The sequence below is a fragment of the Anguilla rostrata genome, chromosome 3 (assembly GCF_018555375.3).
Source record: "Anguilla rostrata isolate EN2019 chromosome 3, ASM1855537v3, whole genome shotgun sequence".
Lineage (NCBI taxonomy): Eukaryota > Metazoa > Chordata > Actinopteri > Anguilliformes > Anguillidae > Anguilla > Anguilla rostrata.
The window spans coordinates 35,485,550-35,507,440 of NC_057935.1; the positions used below are offsets into that span (position 1 = coordinate 35,485,550).

Consider the following 21,891-nt stretch of genomic DNA (forward strand, 5'->3'; position numbering starts at 1 on the left):
AAATTGAGTGAAAAGATCTGTATGAAATTTGCCCATATCATGGGCAACATCACGTCATCACAACACTAGTGATTATGCTTTTTCCAGATCTGCTTCTGTCTCCCCTCCCCATTCCTGTTAGGTCTTCATCCACCATTGCAACCTTTAAATTTAGTCTCACAGCTGACCTCTTCAGTCTATTTGAATAAACATTTAAAATTTAAAATAAATACCAGGACAAATCACTGCACTCCCTGTGTTTGTATTCCTTGTCCCTTGCGGTCATCTGTTGTTCAGTTTGTCATTGTATGCACCGTCTTCCCTGGTTACTGTGTACTTCACATTTGGGTTCATATTTTATGAAAAGCATTTTATAAACATTGTCATGTTTGCGTGTTGTTTGTCTGCTTATGCTTTTACATGAAGGTAAAGCAAAAAAAGAGGAAATGTATTTCAGAGGATTAAGTGGAATTTATTGTAGCCAAATTTTAATCTGGTTGCTTTGACCTATTTTGCTGTCCATAATTCATATTCTGACAAGGCTGTTTTTGTAATATGAAAAAGTAACAATTACCTTGTTAAATAATATAGTTATTAATAAAATACCAATAAAAGTACAATTGCTGCTCATATTAGCATTCAAAATATTATTAATTAATATTAGGCTGAGTCATTAAAATATATAATCCAACAATTTTTAAATTTGTGGGCTTAACTAATGCCACATTTCTCAATACAAGAAGTTATTACTATTGTTAATATTAATACTGGATATAAATTATTAGTATTAAACAGATTTTTATCTTACTCTTTCCCTCTGTGAGTGCAGCTAAAAATAATAATTATGCTGATCATCATCATCACGAGATACTACTTTAAAAACTTTTACACTGAATAATTAAAGATAGTACTAATCTGGTAACCTACAACATGTCTATATTATTTTTAATGTATTAATTTACTGAGGCAGTTAATGTGAGGGAATACAGTGCAATCTTAACCTGTGTGTCACCTATAAGGTTATCAATGAGGTAACAGAGGTAGGAGTTTGGACTGTGAGAGCTGTTTGACATGGGTTTTAATCTGCCTTTGTTTTCCCTGCAGATTGAGATGTCTGGTAAAACAGCTGGAAAGGGGAGAAGTGAATGTCCTGGACCTGAAGAAGAACATTGAATATGCAGCCTCTGTGCTTGAAGCCGTGTACATTGACGAGACCCGGTGAGTTAGCATCGCCTTGGCTTTAGCAGTACTAATGGATACTCAGTGTAATGCTGGAGTTGCAAAGACGGGCTGTTCACAAAAAGAAGAAAAAAAACGTAATATGGGTTTGTATGGTTAACCAAAAAAAAATTAACCCAACATTAAAAACTGTAGTGAAACACATTAACATCCTACAGGAGTTGGGCTGAAAAGATTGAATAAGAGAATTTTACAGAATCTTACACACATCTAAGCATTATGCATGTGAAATTGTTCAGCTGTTATCTCAATAACTTAACTAATTTCATATTGGGCACATTGATCAGGCTTGGACTGCACATACGTACAAACTGCATGTTACGGCTTTTGGCTCCTAGCTATGAGCAGCCATGATCAATATGGCCATATGATTTATATGACCAATATCTCACACATGTACCAGATGAGTAATCAAATGCTGTTATTAGTGATTAGCATGTGATAAAAAATTAATTGGTGATAGCAGTTGTGGTATTTACAGTGAAAAATATTGCACAGATTGATGACTAATAATGTTTTAGAACCAGTGCCTAACCAATCAAATTTTGATACGTGATCTAATTTGCGCTTGTCTCAAGTGTATTTTAGTTCCATTCTCCAAATATCAGCAGGGGGCGATATTACTCCCGGCGCTGAGATTGAGAATCGAAAGCTGGCTTCTTGCTAATTTGGCTAATTTTGAGGCAGATTCAAATTTATCCTTGTTTTTAAAGGCAACCTCACAAATCCTTGCTAAAATAAATATATATATATATATATTTTTTTCTATTATAATATTGGCAGACAAACTGAAAGTCATGAAAGAATTCATGTTTATATTTTCATGTCCCCCTTGCATATGTTGCATGACTTTTCTTTTGTTATTTTTGACCTAGCTACTTAGTTAAATACTTTTTTAACTAGCTACAGAGCAAGCAGTTGCTAGCTAAGTCATAATGTCTGGGTCTTTATTTGTTATCTGGCTAGCTGTCTCAAAAAAATAATACCGATGACATAAAGAGAGATGGACAAAATATGCCTTTATGCCTAGTTTGACATCTGTTTCCCACAGACATTAGGTTCAAATTGAGATAATATCTGGTCATTCGTCAGATAAATTGGTGAACTCAAATATCAGCTAACTTCAGACTGATACTGCCTTCATAGGTTGTTCAGTTAGGGAGAGATTCATTTCATGCCTGCAAAGACAGTTTTTTTCTGAAGGCAGTGGCCTACTACGGCAACGAGGCAGCTACAATATTGTGTGCACTTCCTTAACATATTTACATTTTTACAGCTCTCTCGTGGTCTAATGGCTATGTGTGAGTTCACTTTGGGCCAGTAGCATTGACCTGTTATGAGCCAGCACAGCATGCATACTGCCCTGCGCTTGCTGGTGCTGTCACTGTCAAACTGTAATCTATTGCAGTTAATAATGTGATACATGCATGGGGCCAGTGCTTCAGAAGCTCTGCTTGAGCCCCTCAGGGGCCACTTGCATTGCGCAATGCTGACCACGTGCACTTCATCACAATGACCTGAATTTAATACACATCCAACCTTAAGACAGAAATCACCAAAATCAGACCACAAAACTATGTTAAGGCAAAGATTTCATGCATTTTTAAGTCAAAGTTGAGCACAAATGTTACAGCCTCTATGACTGCCTCTAAGGACAGTCAGTTATGTTCTTCATGTGTGGCATGTTTGTTACCATGGTTTTACATGAAAAAGTAAGCATGTTTTCGTACAAAGTAAGTTCTGAATAGGGTTAAATAGAGTTAACTGTTTCACTGATGGGCAGAGAATGATAGAGTTCCCACTATGCAAGAGTGCAAATAATTACTATATTAAGATTGTGACGCAATAAAGTTTAGTAGATGCGTGTATGCTAAAACCGATGAATTTTTAAATGGATGGTTGTTAATATTTTCATTAACCAGCACTTTTGCAAGAAATGCACTAAAAGGTGTTGAACAGGTGCTTCACTACCACGTTAAGATTAGATTGAGAATTCTTTTGGTTGCTGAAAATCAATATTTACTTTTTTCCGCATCAGTCAAGTAGAATCCGTCTGGATGCTTTTGTTGCATTTAAAACGTGAAAAAGAAAAGAACCAGAATTTCAATAGAAGGTTTCATCTGTCATTGGCTGATGATCAAGGTCTCCCTTTGTTCTCTTTGTTTTGTGAATTCCTGGCGAGCCCTGTAGCATGCTCTGTTTCTAGCGAAGCGAGAGACAGCGACGGAACATTTTCAGACGGCACAGAGTGATTGACGCAAAGGTATACTCGTTGGCACCGGGCTCCCCTTGTTTAACTGCCATCTCTGAAGTCCTCATGGAAAAGGGCAGACAGGCCGGCTCTAGTTTTCCACGAGCATTGTCAGCCTCGATACGGGATGTGTCAAATAGGCTTTCTCTTGATAAGGGGGAGGCCTGCACATGGAATGCTGAGGTGTTTTAGGTCCAGCTTAATGTTAACGCCCCCTGGTGAAATGATTATCTCCTTAACATTTCTGTTAATGCCTCTGGATTCCTTTGTTCTATTGAGCGGGCTAACAGAGCTGTAATCTTGTAAGGGGGCTTATATTAGGTCAATCTAATTGACTGGCTGATGTATTGTTCTATTGTCAATTGATTAGCCAAGCCTGCATTCTGAGGCAATCAAGAAAGTCATATAAGCACAAAGGTGCAGGCTCCCAATTACCTTAACAATTCAATAAGTTGGTATGATACTGAGGTTACAGGTAAAGTGAAAATTGCTGAGCACTTGTGCTTTCAAGGTACATTAGTTTAGATATAAAAATGAAACTGTGTTATCTGCATGCATATCAGAGGCAATTATGTATGCAAATGAGGCACAATACAGCTAGTGTCAGATTCACAAAGGTGATTGCAAATCACCACTAGCAATAAGTATGCATTTTTCATCTTAAACCTGGTGGCAATCCAGATTTTACATATATGGGTCTCTGAGTTAACAGAAAATGAAAGTATTTGTTATTAGAAACTGAAACTCGAAGTCATGCAATACTACCTTTGCAGGATGACAAAGATGTTATTGAGCTCACACCCTGTAATTTATTTTCTGGTATAATTTAAGTTGGCTATTTCATTGTATGATGACAAATATTTAGACAATTCAAATAGTCATACTACTGAAAATGTTCCATTCAAAATGGTAAAATTCTAGGAAATGAGATGGTCCTGGTCAATTTTCTGGTTATTTAGTCGATCTTGTCAGTGGCTCAATGATCCTTTTTCTTAGTCATTATTATTCCTGAAGCATTATTTGTGCACCAAATTAAAATTAATCATTTGTGAAATACAGACAAGTTTCCTATTAGTGTTATTGAATGAATGCTTGTTCAACTTTTTTTTTTGCTCAAAAAAAAAAAAAAATAGTGCTTAGATAACAGAAACGAGTCACAGCCTGAAGTGCTAATGAATGCAGTAAAGCCGATGAAGCTTGGCGCGATTCTGGCTCAGAAAGAATGTCCTCAGATTTGAAGGAAGAAAAGTACCATTTCTCAACTGCAGCATGACATATTATTGTACTTGTGAACTCCCTGGTCGCGAACTATTTGTGTGTGGTTTTGCGTTTACTTGATTTGCATCAATATTTCTGTGAAGTAGAAGTAAATGTGGCACTTCCACTTCACATGTGTTCAGCAATAAACGCCACAAATCGGCTCTGTAATTTTTGTGGATTAACCCAAAAGAGTTTAAAGGACAGACAACGGTTACATTCTATGTGAAATATTTTCATACACTGGCAGTGCATCCATGGTTTGTAATCCAAAGGTTGCTGGTGTAATCTTTGGATATGCCTCTGCCGTTGCAGCCAGGAGTGAGCTACTTGCCCTTAATAGCTAAATATCCAACTATATAAATGTGTAGGGGGCCTGCAAAGAAAATCATTTTATTTTAAAAGAGGTTTTAATTTGTTGACATGGTAGGTAAGCAATAGCCTATGACATGATTACGCATTACCGTTGCATTGCATGCATCTGGTGCATGTTATCATTTCACCCGAACTACTGTGTTTCATGTACTGAGCAGTTGGCCTGAATTGTCCATCCAGGCATGACATGAAGCATCAGGTTGATATTTTTTGTTCTTTGTTTTTTTTCTTGTACTGCCATATCCTCTCATTTGTCTTGTGGACCGTGTAATTCAAAGAGAGGGCTCTCAATAGTTGCTTTAATGTAATTGTGTGAAGCCAGAATGACTCATCCCTGAATGAAAGCCTGTCTGTTAGCCGGAAGCTCACATATTAGTGTTCCTGCAGTACAGGTATTCCAGGAGCCTACACTGTCAGCCGTTCACTACCACAGAGACAGCGGACTACGCGTGCAATCTGATAAGAGCTATATAGCCCTATATTAGCCCACATAATAGAATCCTGCCCATGAAAAATGTGACAATCAAATAATGTTTATATGATAACTCTCTCTTTCTCTGTCTCACAGACATAGTGTGCTGACTCTGAGAGTAAGATTATACTAAAGATTTGGATATTGTGAATGTATAATTTACTTCCTTCATCTCTTAAATATACAGTGCAAATGTTTACATTAAAAGCAGTGTTTTTGTGCCAACATTTTTGGATATAGGGTGATGCAGATATGTTTGTATTTTTATGTATTTTTATTTTTATTTTGGTTGTAGTCTCCAGGCCATAGCCTTTAGGAATCCTTCCTGTTGTGTAGGAACTGAGTGTGTAGAGCGAGAGTACTGATAAGCTGCGACAGAATCAGCACTGCCCACAGGCTTTGGCAGGCAGCGACCGGATCGTATCTGTTTGCGATATTTTTCAGGCGACTCTTGGACACCGAGGATGAGCTCAGCGACATCCAGACAGACTCCGTGCCGATGGAGGTCCGTGATTGGCTGGCCTCCACCTTCACCAGAAAGATGGGCGTGATGCGGAGGCGGCCAGAGGAAAAGCCAAGGTTCCGGAGTATTGTCCACGCAGTTCAGGCTGGCATATTTGTGGAGAGGTATTACAATATCCATCTGTTACAAGGACACAAGCGTGATCAGGGCTTAATGCACTGTATATGAACACAAAGGAAATTATGTAAAAATGGCCAAACCATACAGCTGAAAACATGTAGTGACTGGGATGTACAATAGCAGTAAATTAGAATTGTAATGGAAGCATTTAGGTAGTGTGGTTAATAAAATGGAGAGTTTGCTCTGGTTGATAGAATTGAGGTATGCTGCAGTGCGCCTTTCTCTAAGAGCTGCGGTCAGTGTCTCTCATTCCCATGGCAACTGCAGCAGGCGATTGCAGTCATCTGTTGCTCGTGAAGTTCTGTTTCCCCAGGGGGAGTGTAATATGAAATGTGAAAGAAATGCACGCATTTGATGTTGTATACATGGCTAGCACACAACATGGCTATGCTGAAACTGAGTATCTAGAATGACTATGGGATGAATTTTCCAAAGATTGTCACTATGAAATAGCTAGCCTTTCATATGCAGTTAAATCTATTTCCTGAAAGACATTATTAAGCCTGTAACACTCTAATTTTAGCTAATTAGATTTTTTTCTAAGTGATCATCAAATAATTTTAGTGACATGGTTTATTAAATATGAATATCTTTACTGTGTTTCATGTAATGCATTATTAAGTATGACTGATTAGCTTTATGTTTCATATATAAAACCTGACATTAATGGAATTGTAGACAAGCCCAGAACTCCATTCGGTTGTTTGAAGCCAGACGGGCAGATGATGGAGCAGGCCTTCTACAAGGCTTCTCTAACGAGATGAAGAGGCTTAATGCGATGAGCGAAACTGGCTCTGTCACACCTCGTGTCACTGACTCCCTCAAGCTCTTCTCCTGGCAGCCTCCTCCTCCTCCTCCCATTACAGTGTGTTTGGCAGTGGCACACCGAGACCGTTTCATGCGATACAAGTCCCGTTCAAATACTTGCCCCCTCTTTTTTAAGAAAAATAATTTTTAGAAAAATGTACCCCTATTTGGAAGTGCTGGTTATGCCTATTGAGTCACTGCCATGCAAGCTGGACCAAGCACAAGGATTTCTGCAGTTGAACCACGTACACCTCTCCAATGTGCTCTCCTGCAGGCCAGGGATTATTTCACACCATACAATACACACAGTACTACAGGAGTGCTGGCAGCAATGGGAGATGATGTGTCACTGCTGGCAGTCAATAGGCTGGTGGCGCATGGCACGTTGTTAGGAGGGGCTATTGCTACAGTAACTTTGGAAACCCTTGCTGACTTAAGCCCAGCCCTGCTAGGAAAAGGTAGTTTTTTATATGACTCCCATTATCCTTATTGACATAGTTGGGACTCAAACCTGCAACATATTTCGCAGCACATCTTTGACTGTAGGGCATAGTCTGCACTGTGAAAGCCAGGCTCATCTTTACTGACTCAGTCTCTCAGCCCAAGAACAGGCTTTCTGTGGGTCGCGCCTCATTCGTGCTGCACCTACCGCATGGTTACGCGAGTGGGCACATTCACACACTGTCAGACGTCCACAGTTCAGCACGGTTTGGCTTAGAAATACCACTTGTGAATTGAGCTGCCTGCATTGAATTCCTGTCTCCCAATGCAAATTCCTCCAGGTCGGGGTTCACTTATGGGTCCACAAATAGGCAAAACCATGTGGACAGCCTGGTCTCCCATGGCCACGTCCCCAACACACATTCTTTCATCGCAAGCAACAGAACCTCCAAATATGTACTGCCCTTGCATTTCTTTGTCCAAGCACTGAACTACACTGATCACCAAGGTTATTTGCAAGCAAACATTTGCCTTTTGCTGACATTGTGGAGGATTCAACTGCCATACTATTGGCATTTATTGAAACAACTTAATAGAGGTGTGACATTGTAATGATTTTTAATGTAACATTATAATGTTTTTTAATACATCATTGTGGTGATTTGTCTCTAAAGGATGTACAGACGGACGTCAAATATGGCTGGGTTGACGTACCCTCCAACTGTGATTACCACCCTCAAGGTAATTATTGTAGTACTAGATCAGTGGTCCTTGGACTTTGCCAGCTCAGGAGCCACATTGACAAAATATTTTTTAAAGGGCCACATCAGTCTCAGACAAAATCTGCTGAAATACTTAAATTGAGAACAACTTCAAACAGCTGCAGCATAGTCATCAAAGAGCCACGGTTTGAGCAAAACTGTACTAGATGTTTTACATAATGTAGTTGAACGCTACATTTTGCTAGTAGCCTTGATACCCATCATTGCCTGTGGAGGAGCTTAATAGAAGCTCTTAAGATGAGCTTTTCAAAGCGGTGTTAAGTATTGCTAAGATGCCCTTATTCCTTTGTGTGGCGATCCGGTTGTCTCATTAAGCCGTGGCTGGCATTTTGTCACCTGTAGGATGTCGATAAGTGGTCCTTTGATGTTTTCGCACTCCAAGAAGCCAGCAGTGAGCATGCCCTGAAGTTCCTCGTCTACGAGCTTCTCACCAGATACGACCTGATCAGTCGCTTCAGGGTGAGAGTTGCCGCACTTGTGAATGCTCACAGTGTGAGGCACTGAGAATGACTGAGTACACTGCACCCCTCTGTTTAGTGCTGGTTCTCTCAGGAATTCTGCTGTCATCAACTGTCATCCCACCATGTGTGTATATATATATATATATATATACAGTACTGTGCAAAAGGCACCTGTAAAAAAATTCTGTACAGCCAAGATGCTTTCAAAAATAATGAAATGAAAGGTTATAAATATCGAAAAAATAATACAAAGAACAGTAAATAGTTAAAAACTAAATAAAATCAATGTTTGGTGTGACCACCCTTCGCCTTTAAAACTACATCAATTCTCTTAGGTACACTGTCCTGCAGTTTTATAAGAAAATCGGCTGGTAGGTTGTTCCAAGCATTTTGGAGAACTTGCCACAGTTCTTCTGCAGATTTTGGCTGTTTCGCTTGCTTCTGGCTCTCCAGGTAATCCCAGAGACCCTTGATCAAGTTTTTATCTGAAAAGTAGTCTATTACTTAAATTTAACAAAATACAAAAATGTATCTGTAAAATTTCATTTTTTGGGAAATTAATGTTTGGAAATCTCAAATTTGCTCTTTTCTACTGACACACTAATGCAGAAAACAAAAAAAAATAAACATCTAAGACCAAATATGCACTATATATTATATTTAAATTTAAATATTTTTATATTATATTATATTTAAAAATTTACAGTGCCTAAGACTTTTGCACAGTACTGTATATATATATATATACAGTATAAGTCATTCATCAGTCATTGTTAAACTTCAAAAGCCCGCTCTCAGTTTAAATCGGTGGGGAAGCACTTGAGACACAACGCCGATGTCTCCCCTTCGGGTGGACTGCAAGGGCTGAGTGTGGTTAAATGGTGGCCTAAAGCCTGGATATGTAAGGTGACTTTCTTTTCATGGTTTTATACCCTCTCCTGAGAGAACGGATAATGAGTTCAATGATGATGATGAGGATAATGATGGTGATGGATTGCATGGAGAGCTTTAATCTGAGGGCTGTTTTACAGTGAAGGGGGTGGGGGGGCGGGGGTGGACATTACCTTCAACTGCCTTGAATGTGTACAGGCCACAAGGGAGGAGGGAGGCATAAGCTATTCAGCCTGGGGATATTTTTATGAGTAAATGGAGAGAACCACGTAGAGAATTGGGACGACTCAGGGGAACCCCTGTTCTCTTCATGGACAGTGTCTTAGCATCTTCTCTTGCATTCTCATACAGATCCCTGTCTCTTCGCTGGTTTCCTTCGTGGAGGCGCTGGAGGTGGGCTACAGCAAGCACAAGAACCCGTACCACAACCTGACCCATGCTGCTGATGTCACACAGACTGCACACTTTCTCATGCTCCACACAGGCGTCATGGTACGATCCTTTCCAATGTCTGGTATTGCACTTCAACCGTTGGTTCATTTTAGCTTGGAACCTTCAGTATGGCATTTAATATATACAATGATACTTTGCTTCAGTACTGCTTATACTAGAGCCTTAGTACAGTATGTGCACTGTCTATACAGTGTGTGAGTCACTCTGGAAAAGTCAGAAAGGCAGAATGTAAATATCCTCCAATGCTTCATATTGTAACATACCAGTGAATATGCAGTGCTGGTTCATCTTTTCGGTGATTAAAACTTTACCCTTTGAACCAATTATGTCTGAAACTTTCTGAGTTTTATTGTTTATGACACCGCATATTTCAGTTATTCCCCATGCTGTTGCATGTGTTGTCATTTTGTAAAATGTTCTTAGTCGTTAACATTTGTCTCCAAGCATTGGCTCACTGAACTGGAAATCCTAGCCATGGTGTTTGCAGCTGCAATCCATGACTTCGAGCACACTGGGACCACCAATAACTTTCACATCCAGACCAGGTGAGAGGTGCTATTATAGTGCAATGGCTGAAATGACTGTTCAAGTCTTACAGTATATGTAATATTGCTTAAGTTAAGTTTAAACGTCCAATATGTCTGTGCTTCTACCACATGGATACATGTTGTGTGGTGTACATGTGAGGTACATGTGGGTAAATGTGGGTGTACTTTGCCCCAAAGGACAGAAAAGTATTGAGCTTAACATTCACAGCACATACAGGCTGTTCATAATCCAGTAGCTGGGACTACTTTGCTGGTCTTCTTCCAACTTGTTGCCCATAGAGGAAAAACACTGTTACCACAGGAGATATTCCAAGAAAGACTTTCAGCCAGGAGATGGATGGCTGACTGAGTGTGGAGTGCTACTATTTCTAAGCCTTTTTGCTTTAATTTGCAGCCAAAAAAATCAATGTTATTATTTACTGTCAGCAGTTAACTTGAGCATCTGACCTCAATTTCAGACTAAAAAAATGTAACTGTTCCTATTTTACCCGTTTACATCCTCATTCTTCATCTGAGGAAGTACTAAATCGCCTTCTGTTCTCCTTTTCTCTTCACTGGGGGACCTCTGTTTGAACAAGCACTTAAAATAGAGTCCGATACTAATGTATCTTGCTGCTTATTGCAGGGCTTACTTCAAACTGCAATGGAAAATGAAAGAAAAGAAAACGTCACCGTTGAAAAGTACTGCTTAAAAAAATCAATGAGGCTCAAAGCCTCTTTCAGCTCTGGCAGTTGTGTGCCAAGCAGAGAGGGGAAGTCCAGGGTGCAGGAAGTACAAGTCCTGCCATGTGTTTCTTCCACTTGAATTCAGACAGCTGATTTTACTAATTAGGTCTACCTCCTGGCTAAAGAATTGTGGTAATTAGCAGATCCAGGTGATTGGAACAAAATACTGCGGAGGAATTTTATTTTTGATTTTCCACTTCCACCTGTTGCCAAGTGCAATTGTGTAATCTAATATGATCTTATCTTTGCGAGGTTCCTCTCGTAATTATGCTTTTTTTGTGCAGGTCAGAAGTGGCTATTCTTTACAATGATCGCTCCGTCCTGGAAAACCACCATGTAAGTGCTGCCTACAGGCTTATGCAAGAGGACGAGATGAACATCCTGGTTAACCTGTCGAAAGATGACTGGCGGTAAGAGGCCCTGAAAATCCAGAATGTTACACTAGGCGCAGCATGTGGGAAAGCTTCTAACCAGCTCTGGCTGCCTACCTACAAGCCTGTAGTATGACTTGTGTGCAGATTGTGTGTCTGCAAGATGGAGGCGTGTGCTTTAGGTAGTCTGACCCCTGTTGTTTGGGTCTGTTGAATGGGGTGTGTGTTTTAGATGGTCTAGGCCCTGTTGTTTGGGTCTGTTGAATGGGGGTGTGTTTTAGATGGTCTAGGCTCTGTTGTTTGTTTTTGTTGAATGGGGTGTGTGTTTTAGATGGTCTAGACTCTGTTGTTTGGGTTTGTTGAATGGGATATGTGTTTTAGATGGTCTAGGCCCTGTTCTTTGGGTTTGTTGAATGGGGTGTGTGTTTTAGGCAGTCTGAGCCCTGTTGTTTGGGCCTGTAGAATAGTGTGTGTGTGTTTACCATCTCTGACTCTCTCCTGGCATCTGTAGAGAGCTGCGGTCCTTGGTCATTGAGATGGTCATGAGCACGGACATGTCCTGCCATTTCCAGCAGATCAAGACCATGAGGAACAACCTTCAGCAACCGGAGGGGTGAGTGGACGGCCGGCCCCCTTGGCCGCTGTGCCTCTCTTGCCAATCCTAGACCCACCTATGGCCACGTCCTCCGCATTGACCCCTGGCCCGTTGACCTCAGGCCACTGTGTAGCTCTATCGCCATATCCCCCTCATCTCTGCTCAGACCTTCCGCCCCTCCCCGCTCTGTTCCATGTGCCCGTATCTGCGTCGGTGTCGGCTGATGCGATGTTGTCTGTGGTTGACAGAATAGACAAGGCTAAAGCCCTATCTCTGATGCTGCATGCAGCCGACATCAGCCACCCCGCTAAGACCTGGCCTCTGCACTACCGCTGGACCCAAGCCCTGATGGAGGAGTTCTTCCGACAGGTACCGTACACAGCTATCTCAGCCTGAATACTGGAGATTCAGTTCAGGACAACTGCAGGTGTACCCTTGAGAAAGGTTCCTGAGTTGCTTCAGTACATACTGTTTACAGCTTTATTAATGGACAAGGAATCAACATTTAAACTGTTTAAATGCCCACAATTAAGGGTGTTTGTCTTGTTGATGAATTGTAATAATTATATAATCAATAATAAAATGCAATAAATATAATGGTGATACTGACTGCTCTTTTATGTGTGAAAAAGTGCAAAAGGAAACACCTGGCAACAGTTAACACCTGTCAGTCATCCGTTAACTTGCTTTTGCACTGCCTGAAAATGGGGGACTCAACACAAAAACAGCTGTAAAAAAACGTGTCTGTAAAATGGTAAAACATACAGCTGTACTTTTGTCTCATATTCATCTTTTAATCTCAAATCCAAATGCCTTATGCATATAGCAACAATAGCAATTTTCACTGTACAGTTAGCATACTTTTGGGGGGTACTGTATAAATAGTATTTTAAAAATATATTACTATGCTATGTGAATCTGAGTTAAACCCCAGAATTTGCCAATGTGTTTGCAGGGAGACAAGGAGGCCGAGCTGGGGTTACCATTCTCCCCTCTCTGTGATCGCAAGGCAACAATGATTGCACAGTCACAGATAGGTGAGATTCACAGTTTGACTGTTTCCTGTTAATGTAACAGGATTTAGGAAATGTTGTCATTTATTAGTTGAACGGCTAAAAAAGTATGTTAGTGCCCTCTTCTGGACTTGTGTGATATTGCATTCTGATTTTTTTTCATATTTTCTGTTAGTGTGGACTCTCAAACAAAAATCAAACAGTTTTTTAAAATTTATTTTTTAAATCCATAGGGTTTTCTGATGTGAAAATTAATTTATTTTCTTTCAGGGTTTATTGACTTCATCGTTGAACCGACTTTCTCTGTTTTGATCGACTCAACAGAGAAGATTATTACTCCTCTTATAGAGGAAGCCTTAAAATCAGGGGACAGAAATGTATTTCGATCCAGGTATGGCCCCAATAGCAGTGTTTGCAATTCATTTACAGTACTTCATGTAAACTTTAGGTTACATTCAAAATAAAGTCTTTGACTTCGTGGTATCTTGTATTTTTGATGCTACACATGGTTTTGTCTAAAAATAATAATAAAATTGACTATTTGTCACCTCTGAGAGAGGACACAGTATGTATGACACCAAATAAAACCAGGGGCTGCATTGTATCAAAAAGGTTCCCAGTGACTGCTGCCAACATGCTGAACTGTAGTGTGCAGTGTGCATTGGTACAACATAGCACCTTTTACACATGCTTATACTTTCAGATATTTATTAAATGGCAGAGATTGTTTATTAATCTAAAATGAGAGGACAGTCTCTGGATGGCCACTATGCTCTGTGTTGCAGCTTGGCTGGCAGTGGCTCAGGAACAGTAGTGGAGTCCGTACAGAGATCGAACACTGAGCAGGGCGCTCCCACAGACTACTCCCTGTCCAGCATCAACCTGAAACAAGTCCGCCACTCACTGGCCGAGGTCATCCAACACAACAAAGAGCGCTGGAAGGAGCTAGCGGTCCAAGGTGCCTGTGAACCTCGCCACATAGGGGGCTTTCTCCATAATGAAGTCCTCCAGTGGTTCCCAGACTTTCCCAGGCCACATCTTACGTACAGAGAAAATTAACATTCAGTGTCTCATCATTTCTTTGAATATTGTGTCATCTAACATATAATCCTATATTGAATTCTGAAATATTTTTGACACATGTAAACAGATGCTAAATATGATTTAGTCAGTTCTTGTATTCACTTGTTCTCATGACCCATGCTTATCTGCCCATGAGCTGGTTCATAGTTATGGGTTTTTCTCCTGTCTGTATTCAGAAAAGCCTGCATGAAGGCTGACAGCCATGTTATGGTGGGTTTTTTGTCACTAGAGCTGGCGAGCAAACAGCTGGAGTCCTGTGCCCGGGAGGAGAAGGGGACAGACGCCAGGGCCGAAGTTCGCCCACTGAAAGGGGTCACGTTGACACGGACCAACTTTGAGGTGCAGAGCGAGTCAAAGTCCCTGAATGAACTGAACAGCACCGGTTCCAATAACTCTTCCCAGAATTCCCTGTCCCCGTCTGCGGAGGAGGAGTGTGTCGGCTCATCGCCGTCCAGCTCGGACGCACAGACACACAGCTCTGAGCAGCTACCATGGAACGGTAATGCCCCTCTTACCTGCAAACATTGCTTGAATTGGGAAAAGAAAGTGCAGTGACTCACCTTTAATTTGTGCTCTCAGCAAAACCGCAGACCAAAACAGGCAGCCATATTAAATGCTTATATTATACAAATAATTCATTACTTATGTTACCAATGTTTCCCGCAGTATCAGGTATGGCCATTTACTAATTGATACAAAATATATCTGCTTCAAAAATTTCTTGGAGAATGTAAGACCATTGTTGCAATGCGTCATACCATCCATTTTGAAATTTTAGACTGACCCATTATACTACCAATATTCCTGCCACTTTTGAATCAACAATTAAAACGTGTTTTTCAAGAGGCAATTGCTGATTTTGTATTCTCTTCTTGGTGTGGCAGTGGCTAATAGTCCTGTCCTCCCCAGCATTCTGCCTTTTGTTCAGCTTTCCCATCTTATGTTGACTAGATTCCTGGCACAATAAATGAATGAATAAGTGAATGGCTCAGGAATAACATAATCCCAAATGTTTATTACAAATTGAACAGTAGCTTGTGGCTAAGTCGTATGACGCAAGCACTCAATCGCATTGCAATCTGGGAAATTGCGTGTGTGATTAAGGATGTTACAAACTACAGTTTATGACTGATGCTGTTCGTGCAGCGCACCCGTAATTAGAAAATGCAGTGGGACTCACTGAAAAGTGGCGGTACTGCATCGCAGACTGCTGCAGCCCAATTGAACCACTGACCTTTACACATACAGCACTGTGCTCGCGTGACTGTTCGTTCTGTACATGGTGTGCTTCGCTGCACAAAGGTGTACGGTATATGTTCATTGTGATTCTTTCATTAGGAATATTACTTCTTGTTGTGATGGTATGGTTGGCCATGTCCAGCTGTAAAAGCACTGTGTATTCACTTGTGATGTGCCCAGTGTGTTGGTGTGTGATGTGACTGGTGTGTTGGTGTGTGATGTGACTAGTGTGTTGGTACATGATGTGACCGGCGTCTTTGTGTGATGTGACCGGTGTGTCAGTGTGATGTGACCAGTGTCCTGGTGTGATGTGACTGTTGCGTTGGTGTATGATACGACTGGTGTGTTGGTGTGTGATGTGACTGGTGTGCTGGTACATGATGTGACCGGTGTCTCGGTGTGATGTGACTGTTGCGTTGGTGTATGATACGACTGGTGTGTTGGTGTGTGATGCGACTGTTACTGCACCTGTAACCGGTTTGTGATGTGTTCCCAGGAGAGAGACCAGAGCCAGGCCAGTAAGAGGATGCTCGAAGCCCTTTATTCCCACTGCCACAACTCTGCTTCCCAGATATGATTCGTTTGTTTTGTAAATTTCAGTTTAATGCATTATTTATTAAAGATGGGGTTCTGCTCCCCTATGCACCACAGTGCACTGTCTCTTCCTTCCTTCACAAACATGAGTGTAATAAAGAGCAAAAAGTCTAAAAAGCCAATCCATAAAGCCAATTGTGGCAGGAGTTGATTATTCTTTTGCGACTGGCAGTGCTGTAACTGTCAGAGAACACTTTCTACACAACAGCAAACAGAGGCGGTTTGGGATTAGGTGTAAATACATGTACAATATTAAAGGGTAAGCATAGCAGACATGATGAGAGCAGGAGGCTTATTGACTGGGATTGTGTGTTCGTCGAGGGTGATGCAATTGCTCTACTTTCCCTTGCCTCCTGTTACAATTCCATAAAGATTTATTTAAAAAAGATAAACTTTTATATCTGAGTTTGAGTTTTTGTGTTTGAGGCTGCAGAGGTTCAGTTCACGTGTTACTGCTGAATTCTGAGCACTTGAGTATTCTACCCCCAAGCTTCCTCTGTGACTTTAATTTTAATATATGGTTAGGGACAATAAGGTCTTTCCTCTTTCCTCATCTGAGTTCAAGGTTCATGGGAAACTGAAATAGGTCAAATGTATCTCTGGTTCAACAATGTGCAAGACTGACTACAGATCATTCAGACTATTTAAATCTGTTGGGCAAAGCAAACTATGGAATGCGTATGGCTCAAATGATGAAATACTGTTTGACTTTCCTGTTGTCCTCAGGTTAAAGAAGGCCCTTTCTGAGTTTGTCTATGAAAACCCGCAAATTTCATTTTTTCTGCACAAAATTCAATGACTTAACAAAATAAAAAAAGTTAAGCATCACATATTACAGTAAATAATATCTATTATAATATGTGTTTTGTTAAGTTACAACTAAGTGGGTTAGACTGAATAAATATAGCCTCTTTGGACTATGAAGTTGGAAAATTTGGTTATTATTTGTTGATGAGTGACTGGTTGTTTAAATTTTGAGTAGAATATATTTTGAGTTTAAAATTCAGTGAAGAGGCCTCATCATAGGGGGGCTTTGAGGGTGGGTAATTTTTGACCCTTGACCCTGTGGACATGGGGTGTATACATTATATGAAGAATACACAAGGGTTAAAGATTTTCCATGGGATAGCATGAAGATTCAGATGAACAACCATTCCCTTGTGGACAATCAATCACCGACTCACACAAGAATAAAGGCACACAAGAATATGCTTGTTTTGCTTGTCCAACTGCCAGTCTTTAAACCCTTCTGATGGTTTGTCCTCAGTTCTTTTCCTTTGGAGTCCTTGTGCTCTTTGAAATCTATTTGGTTTAGATTAGGATGTGAGCCTTCATCCACACTAAGCTCCTGATTCAAGTCCTGCTTGATGAAATAGCAGTTATATTGTGATATATTTCTTATTTATTTTTCAAGACATGCAAATTGTGAGAATGCCTGGTGAGCTGGAAGAGCCAGAAATATGGTGAGAAAATGTTGGTTTCACAATATGGCAGCAGTAGAATCCCTTGTCACCATGTAACAAAGAACATGGTTCAAATTATTATCAACTAATAATTAGTGATAATTACTCCCCTAGTTCACAGATGAAAGGGGAATGAACTTTATTTCTAATGGTTCTAGAAGCACACAGGGAAGTTACATGCGGAAATCTCAGCAATCAAAAGTATAGATTTTTCAAAGACTCCTAGAGACCATGGCAAAACAGTTCATTCTCTCTAATTAAATACATTATGTTCTGTGAATTAATATCCACTTGTGTACAGTGTGTACTCCCTCAAATGCACATGCATGCATACTTCTTATTCTCAAAGTTTGTATCAGAGACTTATAATTCACAATAAATACACAATGATGTTTGTAAGAACAAATATTTATTTATGTTAAGACTGACATTTATTCTGACACAGAGTTTATGAGGTACCACAGATCTGTAAAAATGACCATTATTTGGGAGTACTACAGGTATACAGATCAAAAAATACCTGAAACTTTCGTCCAACATTAATCATTCATACTAGCCACGCAAATCCATTTCTTAAATAAAGATTTTGAGATATTGTCAAAAACGTTAAGAACTGAACAAAAACTATTCAGACATGTATGTTGAAGATCTGTAAATTGAGCGACAATTTTCTTAGAACTTTTTGATGGTGATAACATATTAACACAAAAAAGGATTAAGATAGTCAAAAGCTTGAAATAGTGGAACACTATTGCTATCTTAGCAAAGATTACACACTGCAGCCACCTGTCTAGGCACAGACAAATGTATTGATCCAATATATTGATCTACTGATGCATCAAATAAGAAAAACAAATCCACAGTCTTGCTTCTTCAACAGCAGAAACCAGGGGATTTCCTGAAAAACTCTAGAGAAATCACTCCTATGAAAAACCAAAATTTAAAAAGTTAATATTTACAAATCATGAAATAAAATATGGCTTAATAATAAAATAATAAAAATAATAAATTATAAAATGACAAGCTGAAACATGATGGTCAGGAGAGGCACTTGCTTAAAGTCACAGGTTGTCATGAGCTGACTATGTCCTAGTGGCAGGACATAACTGACTTCATCCCACCAGGAGTGAAGCTGGTTTAAATCTATCCAGGCTGCTTGGGTTATTGCTTTATTCCCAGTTCTTTTCAACAAAGAAGCTACCAGTTTTAATAAAATAAAATAAAAGTGGAGAGGTCAGTGTACTGAAATTAAAGGCATTTTTAAATTTGTATTTGCCTCCAGATCTTTGTGTTATTTTGTTACATAATTACTTTTATTACTTAATTGTTTAAGCTGCAAAAACATTAAACCTGTCATCTCTTTGGTGCTAACACTCTCTCAACAGCTGACACGGTACACTGAAAAACATGTCACAGTGGTTTAACTTAAAGTAACGAGTGACCTGGCAGCATTAAACTGTTGAATTAGGCAAATAACGCATCTTCAGTTTTTCATACTACTTCTGTATGACCTGTATGAAGAAGTATGAAGAACTGAAGATTTGTTGTTCACCTAACTCAATATTTTAAGGCAGCCAGGTTTCTCATTATTTCAAGTAGAGTCACCTTGAAATGTTTACAGTGTACTGTGTCGGTGGTAGGGCGTAAAATATCTGGACAAATAGATCAGATGAGTGCTTGTGCTTCATTTGTTCATAATTCTAAAATGTTGAGAAAAAGGGAAAAGTGCTAAATACTGTCCATTCACTGAAAAAAAATATTATTCTTACCTTTTAATCTAGAAAGGTTTTCTGTTGTATCTAAAGGAAGACTAATTTAACGTAATAAACTTTCAGACGCAGACAGCAAGTATGCTATTTTTATTTTACTGCAAGTACCCATCAAATATAACATAGTTTACCAGTCTGTATTCAGTAGCAGTTTGTATTTAGTTTGCAAATTGTAGCACAGAACAGCACAATGTGTTTGTTCACATTCATATATTTATCTTAAATGTCATATACAAATTAATGAATGTAGTAAAAGTCCCATTCCTGGTGTCTCCTGTATTTTCCAGTGAGAAGGGGCTAGTTTCAGGAAGGAACTTCAAAACTTTCCAAGCTTTTGTCTGGTGGGGGGAGCACATTAACTGAATCCCAAAGCTCCATCTCAGCCATATAAAGTGCTACATAGCACTCTGTTTTATTCAATTTCTTTCTAATGCACATTACGGGCTATGCCAAAACCATTAATGTTCCAGCAAGTGATATCTTCTCTGTAGTGGTCAGTTGTGTTCAGGACCCTGATTAGAGACAGAACTGAGCCTTGCTCAGTTGTATTGACTGCCTATGAAAAGCATTTTCCACATGCATTTATAAGAAATCACTGCCAGCGTTCCCTCTAGAAAAGACCATTCTTTTTTTCCACAGACTTGACTGAAAATTAAATTGGAGAGGTTTGAATAATGCAATTAAGGCCATTTTATTACATTTTATTGAGTTTGGCTCCAGGCTTTCCTTTGTGGTATTCTATTATTACTTAAACTGAAAATATATTACTGTTGATAGTCTAATCTATTGCCTGCCCATTATTTTAAATGATCAATTGCAATAATGCAGATTAGCTCTCTAACAACCTTGGTTTTCATCAGGGGCTCCACAGACCCCTGGGGGTCCCTGAAGGTACAGTAGGGCCAGACTTGATATTAAATTATTACATAATATATATGGGAAAATATTTCAAAATATTTTTAAAAATAAAAATAAATAATAATAATAATATTAACAGTAATTTTACTCATAAAGGGGCTTCCCTGAATATATTTGAGCCTGAGTGGGGGCCCCTGGATCAAAAAAGACCCCTGCTTTAGAAGAATGAATAATTCACATGATTGTGAATCATGATGCTGGATACCAGGAAACAGAGACAAGGGTATGGTTTCACAACCAAGACATGTATTGATAATGAGCCCCTCTGAGACCCCCTCTCTCCCCCAGTTTCTTTTTCCACCCATGTACCTGAAGCTGAATCCCCAAATCTGAAATGGGCCCCTGAGCCCTCTCTACGGATTTGTGTCTTTTTCCTGCTCTTCCACACCTTCTTCCTCTTCAGGGAATGATTCTCTCTGGGTCCTTAGCAGCTTCGTCCCTGCAAAGATACACCTGTCAAAGGGTCTTGTGTATACAAGCTTATTTTGTACCAAATGAAAATGAATTGGCTAAGTTAAATGCACTGCAGTTGCCTTTTCATTTTCACATTAGTGACTCATGAAAAAGGAGAAAGCAGAAAGGGCAGATTTTATCACTGAATGGATTTTTAAATCTGGTCCAGATTTACTTTGAATCACCTTCCCTTTTTGCTTTGGTTTTTCATTTTCAGTTAGTAGGGAAACTGAAAGCACCACCTCCCCCCCCATGCACACACCCTTTCTCCCTTTTGTGTAGTCCCTGTAGTGTTGAACCATGAGGAAACTGGCAGGAAACAGTCATTCAATCCTTTGATCCATGACCACATGACCCCTCTGATATATGACATGTCAAAACTTGACCTCGTAATATGCGCTGTCTGACTGGTTGACTCCAGGTCAGCTGACAGCTGGCCTTCCACCTGACCATCTGGACTCACAGAGATCAGGTGGCAGGCGTTCTTTCCCCCTGAGGCGCAGCGGAGTTGCACTAAAGGACCGAATGGCTCTGAATGGCAAAGCTGCTGGCTAGAGCTACTGGACTAAACCCACTCTCTCTAAATGTCCTTATACACAGTGCATTTGTAGGCGGTGTTCTCGCTGTTGACATTTGCTCCAATCACATCCGGTCTGCTTATGATCCCAGCCCTGACCTGATACCAGGATCCACCCCCCGGTCAGCTGACTGACCACAGCATCATGCCTTGTGATGTTCTGACGTCTGAGCCAGAATGCTGGCATCTGAACAGACAAGGCCGCATTTGAGCTCCCACAGATGCGGTGTCATTATGTATATCACATATCTAACCCATGTAAAAACATCCATGAATGAATTTCCATTACTTGTCAGTCTATCTTGGTATGCCCTCCCCCCCCCTTAACGGTTGTGGTGATACTTCTAGACACTTGAAGTAGCAAGAGGAACATGTTTATTTCTCAACATAAAATTTGAAAAAACACTGAATGTCTGCTCAAAGAGCAGGAATAGACTGATGAACAGAATTTACAGCCTATTAGTAGTCATTTTAGAGTAATGAAGTGTGAT

The 21,891-nt window shown here is 40.0% G+C and overlaps 2 protein-coding genes across 7 annotated transcripts in view; one reads left to right on the forward strand and one right to left on the reverse strand.

Moving 5' to 3' along the window:
• The window catches only part of pde1a (phosphodiesterase 1A, calmodulin-dependent), a 143,465-nt gene extending 127,189 nt beyond the window's left edge, over positions 1-16,276 (forward strand). For all 3 annotated transcript variants that reach the window (XM_064327311.1, XM_064327312.1, XM_064327313.1), the window contains 14 exons: positions 1,084-1,197; positions 6,018-6,200; positions 8,139-8,205; positions 8,589-8,705; positions 9,950-10,090; positions 10,496-10,596; positions 11,610-11,735; positions 12,208-12,309; positions 12,540-12,660; positions 13,247-13,328; positions 13,575-13,695; positions 14,090-14,262; positions 14,617-14,886; positions 16,123-16,276. In XM_064327311.1, coding sequence (XP_064183381.1) covers positions 1,084-1,197; positions 6,018-6,200; positions 8,139-8,205; positions 8,589-8,705; positions 9,950-10,090; positions 10,496-10,596; positions 11,610-11,735; positions 12,208-12,309; positions 12,540-12,660; positions 13,247-13,328; positions 13,575-13,695; positions 14,090-14,262; positions 14,617-14,886; positions 16,123-16,148 — 1,744 coding nt within the window. In that variant the 3' untranslated portion in view covers positions 16,149-16,276. The remainder of the gene's footprint in view (positions 1-1,083; positions 1,198-6,017; positions 6,201-8,138; positions 8,206-8,588; positions 8,706-9,949; positions 10,091-10,495; positions 10,597-11,609; positions 11,736-12,207; positions 12,310-12,539; positions 12,661-13,246; positions 13,329-13,574; positions 13,696-14,089; positions 14,263-14,616; positions 14,887-16,122) is intronic.
• Positions 16,277-18,073: 1,797 nt separating this feature from the next.
• Positions 18,074-21,891, reverse strand: part of ppp1r1c (protein phosphatase 1, regulatory (inhibitor) subunit 1C) — a 31,223-nt gene continuing 27,405 nt past the window's right edge. For 3 of the 4 annotated variants that reach the window (XM_064327316.1, XM_064327314.1, XM_064327317.1), the window contains 2 exons: positions 20,680-20,809; positions 18,074-18,606 (listed from right to left, as the gene is read on the reverse strand). In XM_064327316.1, coding sequence (XP_064183386.1) covers positions 20,724-20,809 — 86 coding nt within the window. In that variant the 3' untranslated portion in view covers positions 18,074-18,606; positions 20,680-20,723. Of the gene's footprint in view, positions 20,810-21,891 lie in introns of all 4 variants that reach the window. The other variant, XM_064327315.1, reaches the window with a different exon arrangement.